General features: G+C 50.3%; 1 protein-coding gene across 1 annotated transcript in view; it reads left to right on the top strand.

The window, feature by feature from the left end:
• The first annotated feature begins 498 nt into the window (after nt 1-498).
• Sorl1 (sortilin related receptor 1) overlaps nt 499-8,759 on the top strand; it is a 170,253-nt gene continuing 161,992 nt past the window's right edge. Inside the window, exon 1 of the mRNA XM_052757426.1 lies at nt 499-915. Coding sequence (XP_052613386.1) covers nt 631-915 — 285 coding nt within the window. The 5' untranslated portion in view covers nt 499-630. The remainder of the gene's footprint in view (nt 916-8,759) is intronic.

Here is an 8,759-nt window from a genome sequence, read left to right as displayed (position 1 = left end):
GGCCACTTCAAGTACATTTCTGTGCCATAGTTGAAACCCTGTAAGTTTCACAACCGGGCAGGTTCATCTCGACTCTTGGTGGTGGTGTGCTCGGGGCTAATTCTGTGATTTGCTGCTCGCCGTTGGAGGTGGGCATGGAGTCAAGGCCCAGGAAGGTGGTCCAGTGGCTGCACAGGGGGCGGAGATTGGAGGCGGTTTAGGGTGATTAGGGTACCCCAGAAATCCGTGGAGTGGCTAACTCACTCCGAGGAAATGGAGCACAACGTTCACACAATTCTTCACTGCGGCAGGGAGGGCGAGGTGTGCTCGCCGGGGACCACGGTGCGCGGAGTCCGGCGCTCCCTGCCTTGACTTCCCCATCCCAGGGGGCGGGGCCGCAGTCGCAGCGAGCGAAGAAAGTGCGCGAAGGGGACGCGCTGCGAGCGCACACGTGACGGCGCGGCGCCGAGCGAGCGGGACCCGGCGGCGGCGGTGGCCGTGGCAGCGGTGGCGGGCGCAGCAAAGCGGCCCGGGCGGCTTGGAGCCCCGGGAGCGGCGCGCGCGGCCCCGGCTCTGGCCCGGCGCTGTCCCGGCGCGCGCTGCACATTCTCTCCTGGCGGCGGCGCCACCTGCGGGAGCGTTCGCCTGAACATGGCGACACGGAGCAGCAGGAGGGAGTCGCGACTCCCTTTCCTATTTGCCCTGGTCGCGCTGCTGCCCCCCGGAGCTCTCGGCGGGGGCTGGACGCAGAGATTGTACGGTGGCCGCGCGCCCTTGCCCCAGGACCGGGGCTTCTTCGTGGTGCAGGGCGACCCGCGCGAGCTGCGGCTGGGGACGCACGGGGATGCCTGGGGGGCGAACCCCGCGGCCGGGAAGCCACTCAGGACGCGGCGGAGCGCTGCTCAGCAGCCCCAGCCCATCCAGGTGTATGGACAGGTGAGCACTTCTGCAAGCCGCCTCCTTCCAGCCCTTTCCTCTCCCAGCACTTCCTCGCCCCCGCACCCATCCTTTGCAGCCGCTTCCCAGGTGCAGGCGCTGCTTGGGGACTTCCCGGCTGGCATGTGTTTCTTTCTCTCTCTCTCTCTCTTTCCTTTTTCTTCTCTTTCCCCCCCCCACATCACATGAGTACATCCGTCAACACTCGGGTCGCACAGACCTTTTCCTTCTTCCTGTCGATTTTTACAAACGTATTCCAGGTAACTCAAGAGTGCAGCGCCTCTTTTCCCCAGGCTGTATGCAGACAGAGCAGTGTAGTTTCCAGCAGGTATTGAAGGGGTACAGCATCATTTTTACATCTGGTTAAAAACGCCCCCCCACCCCATCCTTTGGCAACGGGGGCGAGAACCTGCAGTTGTAAAGCACTTACACAGAATTGCAGAGGAGGGCTTTCCGTGTTTACCCGTATGAACCCCAATAAAGGTGGGCAACTCTCAAAGCCCCACGATTGCCCCCTGTGTACCAGGTAGATGTGTGCATGTGTGCTTGTGCATGTGTGCTTGTGCATGTGTGTGTGTAAGGCTCGTGGGAGTGTGGCTTACCATCCTACCCCCTTTCTTTCCCACCACTAAAGGTTATGACTTTATTTTAGATAAGAATTATCTCTTATGACACTCGGGGATTTGAAAGGACTGAAATTTGGTGGACTTATTATTCGTTAAAGGATTAATTTCTGTCCAGGCAATGGGTTTATTAGGTCATAAGTAACATACATTTCACTCTTACGGCCCCCACTGACTGCTAGGGATGGCAAGCCGAGAGTTTGTCCATTAGTGTTAGCATTGGCGGAATTAATTTGCCGGGCGTTATTGTCTCCTGAGAAATTCCCAGTCCTGCGGTTAAGATTGACATCAGCAAAACTAGAAGGTCGGTGGGACAGAAAAGGTGGACCCAGTGGAGGTGATAAACACGGTCACTTCCCAGAGTGATTGTTCCTTTCTAAAGTACCAATTAAAAGATTAGCCTGGGTTCTGCCCTTCTCCACTGATTTTTGGCCCTGGCAAAGTCTTCCTTCAGGCTATACGTAGAGTTAAATGATCAACTCCTGGAGCCAGAAAGCATCTCATAAAACATGCCACCCTATGGTGTCATGTTTTGGGTGAAGAAATCCAAGCTGGTAAAGGCGTGTGACTAATCCAAGGTCACACAGGCAAGGGCTGCAGGGTGCTTTAGTTCTTGCCTACATGGTCTCACTGACCTTTGGGTGTTGGGAGTCACCTTGCCAGTATTCAGTGCTTCCTAAACATCCTCCTTCCAAAATAAAAAAAATATATATGGCTCTGTGGATAGAGAGGTGGTGGTGTGTGAGTAGGAGCAGCAAACATCCATCCACCACTTGGGCAGGAATGTATACCAGATGACCTGTAACTGCTTGGGGGTGGGGTGGGGGTGCCGGGCTCAGGCTACTGAAGTCCACCTGCCCTGTTCCTCTTGGGCTCAGATCCTTGTCCCCCGTCTTCAACCCCATCTAAACTTCCTTTTTTGTACTTTGGAAGTCAGCAAGATTGCTCTTAGCAGGCATGCATGCCAGCATGGAGCTGATGAGGCTGGGTCTCCCCAGCCTGCCTTGCTAGCTCTACTGTGCTCTTGAGCCAGGAGGCTGAGGGTGGGGGGAGGCTCTAGGGGACAGTCCCTCCAGCAGCTCGGGTCCTCTGCAGCCTAGTCTTAGTTGAAAGAGGCACTTTCTGGTCGATATAATATTCATGCAGGTGCTGTTTATTTCTTCTTTTCTTTGGGTTTGGTGTGTGAAAATCTCCCTGGGATTTGGAGCAATCTAGAGATGAATTCTGTTCTTGTTGGGAGCGACTCCAAAGCCCTCCTTTTCTTTCATGTCTCCAGGCCAGCCAGACTGGTTCCATTGAAGGGTGCAGATCCAGCCAGCAGTTGAACTCAGAGTGAGGAATTCCCACAGAGCGGCTCACTGTGCTCCTCCTCGCTGTGGCTGCCTTCTTATGCCCTTGTTCCCTGTTGCTCCAGGTTAATGAAATACAGCATTAACTTTAATTGTTGAGGAGTTGAGTCAGACAGAAGGAAGAAGAACTTCATGGTTTGGGATTTCTTACCACACGTTCTAACCTGGTGCAGGAGGCCCTTCGGAATGCAAGGACAGGAGACAGTGGGGGGTGGCTCTGGGTCTCTGGAGCAACTCACATCTATGCCGAGTCACCTTTGTAGCAAAGGTGGCCATGTGCCTCTGTTTTTTCTAGGACAGATCCAGTTACAAATAGTGCCTCTGCCACCCCCAAATGCATCAGGATGCAGCTGTACTATTAATTCGTAATGCCCCCCCCCTTTTTTTTGGTTGTTCGAGACAGGGTTTCTCTGCAGTTTTGGTGCCTGTCCTGGATCTTGCTCTGTAGACCAGGCTGGCCTCGAACTCACAGAGATCCTCCTGGCTCTGCCTCCCGAGTGCTGGGATTGAAGGCGTGCGTCACCATTTCAATTTTTAAACCCAAACAATTACAGTGAGCGGTTGTCTGAAGAGAGTGTGTTTCTCAAAAACAAACAAACAAACAAACAAACAAACAAACAAACAAACAACAACAAATCCAACTGAAGGAGGCAGGAGAGATCATTGTAAATGGGCAGGTGGGGACCAGTACACCTGCAGCAGCCCTGACCCTACGGTGACTGTGTGAGTGAGTCTCTGGAGGCAAAGTGATAGCTGGGGCGGGGGGACTTAGATGCTCTACAGCTCCTTGTCCTTGGACCTTGGTGAGGGTCAGGGGTTACCCAGGAACACTTGTCAGGGTTGGAAGCAGAAGCCAGAGAGGTGGCAGGAAGGCCCTAGCCTCAGGGAGGAGAGAAGGAAGGCCTTAGCCAGGCAAAGTTTGCCTGAGAAAGGAGTTGTGTTACCGTACCACGTTGGAGTGTCTCTTCCTTTGCCCTCTGGACTCAGGGACTAAAAGGATTTTGTCATTTTGACCATATTCCTTCTTCTTAGGAAGTGTTTCTAATATGGAGTACTGGTTCTGACATGATCACCCAGAAACCCATTTGTAATAGTGGAGACCAATGGACCAGATATTAGGGCTTCTCTACATGAGTTCAAAATGTACAAGGAAGGCTTGATCAAATTAAAGCTGGGCAGCGGTGGTGCACACCTTTAAACCCAGCACTTGGGAGGCAGAGGCAGGTGAATCTCTGAGTTTGAGGCCAGCCTGGTCTACAGAGTGAGCACAATAAGGGCTTACACAGAGAAACCCTGTCTCGAAAAACAAAAACAAAAAACAAAACAAAACAAAACAGGTCAAATTAAAGGAGGAAACTATAGCTTTTAAATTTAATAATATATAAAAATATATATTTAATTATTAATTACTTAAAACATGTTTTGAGGAGAGTCTGGCCGTTTAGCCCCAGCTGGCCTGAAACTTACCATGAAGCTCAGGCTGGCCCTTAGCTGGTGGTCCCCCTGGCCCTGCCTCCAGAGTGCTGATGTTGCAGGTGAGGTTGCCAAGGCCAGCTTAGTCCAGAGTTCTTGCCACACTGACTTCTTTTATTTATTTCCTTTCTTTCCCTGAGACAGATTTCTCTGTGTAGCCCTGGCTCTTCGGGAGCTCGCTCTGTAGACCAGGTCGAACTTGGAGATCCACCTGCCTCCTCTGCCTGCCAAGTGCTGGGATTAAAGGCATCCGACACCACTCATGTTCCCACCCCCCTCCCACCCTCCATCCCCCATCCCCCACCCCCAGTGCCCCGCTGCCTTCTTGCCTGCTCTTTGCCTTCACGCTTGCTTTGCCCCCTTCCCCAAAGATCTTCCTCAACTCTTCTCTTTGCTGGGAGAATGCTTATTCAGTTCCCCAACACTCCAGAGCCCCTACTATGCCCAGCCCCGTGGGAACAGTTCTAAGCCTGCTCCCAGCCCTGCCTTGGGCTCTAATGAGCGCTTCATCTTCCTGTGTGCTCCTTTTAAGGCCTGGAGTTGGTCCTTCTCTGTGTTTCACTGCATGGGAGTTCCTTAATAACTATCTGTGGATCAGCGTTCTACCCAGAAGAAGAGGCGTAGAGGGTAGGGAGCACATTAAGTTATATAAAGTCGTGTGTAAGGAGGACCATGGGGAGCCCACAGACAGACAAACTGCTTTGGTTCACTCCATGGTGCCGAAGCGAATGGCCCTCGGGAGTGTAGCCCTGGTTTTCCTGTGCTATCTGGGAGCTAGTTCGAATAAAGACCTAGGATTCTATTTTTATAGCATCCTCCCTTTTAGGACTCTCATATTGGTTTCTGCTACTGGTATTTTTATTTTTCAGGGGTGGGGTGGTGGTGGTGATCCTTCGGAATGAAGCACAAAGCCTAACAAGATTTACAGGTTTATTTTGCTTGCAACAAGCTCTCTGTTCATACTTCTTGCGTTTGAGAGGACAGAGAGGATACAGTGTCCTGATTTGAGACTAAAAACAAAGTGTCCATTACAATGCAAGAGCCTTGGACAAAAGGCCTCCTTTGGGGAGAGAATACTGTTTGGCTTCAGATCACTCTGGTGTTGATTCTGACACGATAGGCTTCGCTTGGGAAAGAATTGGCTGGCTGATTCTGAAGTTAGGATGCTTGACCTGTGGATGCTTCCAGATAACGAAGAGAAGGCGGCAGCACGTTGGCTGTTACCAGCCGAGATCTGCGCATGTGAAGATGCTGTTGGCCTCTCAGGTCCGTGAGGGATGTGACCTTGAAAAACCCCTCCTGGTTGTGCCTGTGTCTTTTCCGTCCAGTTCCGGGCTGTGTCTGGCACTGTTCGGCTATTAGTAGCTTGGAGCCTGGAATAGTAGAGGCTTTGAGATGGAAGGAATGGAGGGAAGGAGCCCATAAGGAGAGGCACTGAGGATTGAGGGATGAGACCTCACTGTTTCCTTAGCCTGCAGCCGGTAATGCATACTAACAACGCCATTTATAAGAAGGAATGAGTGGTGACAGGTGAATTCTTTCAAGTTCTCATGTGTCACGAGCGAGCCCCTTCTCAGTGGGTAACTATTGTCACCAGGTTTTTGTGTATCCTTACATAAATAGTCTCTGTCTATATAACGTGACTGTACACAGAATCAAGTTATCAGCAGCCTTTTGTTACCTGTAGCCCTTGGTGTCATGAATAATGGGACTAATTTAAACTCTAAAAATATTTGTGGTGTGGTGACCATGGGTAGTCAGATGTTTCCTGAAGTGTCACATATAAAACAGATTGTTATTCTTTTTCTAGGTCAGGTGTAAGGACAGCCCCACCCCCTTTCTCCAGTGTGGGCCAGGAGGGCAGCATTAGGGGCTCCCCTCCGAGCTTGCAGAACATTCAGCATCCCCTAGAGAAGTGGAACCCCACTTTGTGAAGACATCAGAATATAGGGACCACATTCCAGATCTTAGCTTTGTACCATCTTTTCTCCTTATTCTGTAAAATGCAGTTAATGGTCTGCTTAATAAATTGCTGTAAGACCTGGATCCATGAGGCAGATCCTAACAACATTGTGTATCCCAAGGCAAAGAACAGATGCTGTAGGAACATTGCATCGTCAACTGGAGTCTCTCTCTCCTTAGAGATCTCAGGCATCTTTGTGGCATCATTGTTTAGTCCCAAAGCAGCTATAGATCAAGCCAGCCCAGTACAGTCCATTGTAGAGGGATACCAGGGCAGACTGGTATTCTGAAAATCATGAAACACCTGAACTAATTTATTTGCCTTTGTATATATTTATCTAGTTTCTCTCTCTCTCTTCCAAAGCATCAGTTTACCTTCTTAATTAAATTTTGCCCAGGTGAATAGTAAATGACTTGGCATTCTTTGAGTTGCTGATAGGGGAAATGGCCATATAAATGTATTCAGGGAAAGCCAATGTGGAGTTTAGAATATTTGACAGCTATGGATAATTGATGGTCGACTACACAGAACTGTATTAAATCTGGGGTGTTATGTGGACCATTCCTTCGGTTTTTTTTTTTTTTTTTTTTTTCAGGCTTAAATAAATGGATGGACAGGAGAGTTCACTCTCTTTTGGTTTGAACATGTGGGGATTGATAGTTCTCTGGAAATTGTCTGGGGTTTCGGGGAGGAGGTGTTTTCTTTGCTAATGAGAACAGGGGCTTCCTGTGCATTCTCCAGGTAGGCCAGGATCTGCTGGCAGATGGCATATTCAGTCCAGCCACGTACGTTCAGAAATCAATTTCCTCAGTTTAAAATGAGTCACAGTTAATTTCAACCTAATTTATTGGTTTATCGACTTGAGAACCTTAGGCCTTCGAAGAAGTGGCCTGGGTGGCCTTTTAGCGTCAAAGCAGCTGATGACGCTAAAAAAAAAAAAAAAAAAAGTAAGGAAAGCAGGGTGGGCTGCTGGTCAGGGTCAAGGTGTGGCCTGTCTCCTGTTACTGTGAGATGCTTGGAGTAGAACTACAAAGACAGGAATGCTCCATGAATGGTGGAGCGGACTCCACGAGAGTGGGACTCAGTAACAGCCGTCACTACAATTGTGAATTAAAGAGTAATTACAAAACACAGATATCCACTGGGTGATTGGTAATCGTGTGTGTGTGTGTGGGGGGGGGGTGCTGAGGATTGAACCCAGTGCCTTGTGCACGCCAAGCACACGCTTCTCTGTGAGCTATACCCGCAGCCCTGAGCAGTTGTGAAATACAGTGGTGACTCCCTGCCCGCACAGTGCTGTCAGCAGAGAGCTGTCTGATCCAGTGTTCTGGCCTTGTAACCGATCTTCCAGTGGAACATTGCTGGAGAGGCGATTCTGCGGTGCGGATCCACATCTGTGTGTGCAGTATGTCTGCAAGGCGTGTGTGGCCACTGAACACTTGCATGGTGGCTGGTGTGACTGAAGAACTGAATGTCTTGTCACCTAATCCTAGTGAATTGAAAGCTTAAAAGCCACAAGTAGATCCTGGCTGTGGCTGTCCTTCCTGCCAGCACACCTCCACTGAGTGGAAGGAGGCCTAGATATCCCAGCTTCTGCTTCACCGGGGGAGAGGCATATCATAAACAGGGGAAGTGAAAACAAGAGAGGAGGCCTTTGAGGGAACCCTCGGTCTTGGAGTTGCAGTGGCTAGGGAGGGCTGCATGGGGCACTGTGGAGGACAAGTGGGCACTGTGTTCATTTTGGGGGTTTGCCTCTGCACAGCTGCCTCCTTCTATCAGGCCCTTGGAAGGCTGGCCCTCCAGAAGGACTCCCCAAACGTGTGTACCTTCTCTTGTGCTGTGCTTATGCAAAGAGCCCGGGGCTGTCCAGGCTGTGGAGAGGTGTGCAGATCTGATGGGTCCTACGTAGCAGTGAAATGTAAACAGTGCCTTAACAGTCAGGCTGTCTCTTCGCCCCGCCCTCTGCTTCCTGTACTCTTGTTGACTTACCTCAATGGATCCGGGTCTGTCTTTCATCCCTTCCGCCCTTCAGGCTGGCACAAAGACAAACAATAGAGGTGTGTGGTCTTCATCACTGCATCTAAAGCCGGCCCTCCTTCCTCGCTGGCCCTTTAACTTAGCATGCCGTTGCTGTTGCTGCCGCTGCAGGCTCTTGGCTTGGAAAATCGGGACCCTTCAGGATGATTTATCTCCAGGCCCCTGAATTAGATTAAAAACACAGCTACGAATTCTCAGAAAGGCAGGCTGATGTGATTATATCCCAAATCTGAGTGGCAGACAAGGGCAATAAAAAGATGTACAGATATCAAATGCATTTTGTGCCATGTAGAGACCAATGTACTGTGTTACCTCTCCGTTTAAAAAACAAACAAAACGAACAACAACAAAACAACCCGAAGATGACTACTAGGGCTTTATTTTCAAGGAAGACTTACC

This window comes from Peromyscus californicus, unplaced genomic scaffold, assembly GCF_007827085.1.
Source record: "Peromyscus californicus insignis strain IS unplaced genomic scaffold, ASM782708v3 Scaffold_11__1_contigs__length_118956290, whole genome shotgun sequence".
NCBI classification, from domain to species: domain Eukaryota; kingdom Metazoa; phylum Chordata; class Mammalia; order Rodentia; family Cricetidae; genus Peromyscus; species Peromyscus californicus.
Note: the sequence above shows the minus strand (reverse complement) of the source record. Positions and strands in the feature narration are given on the sequence as shown.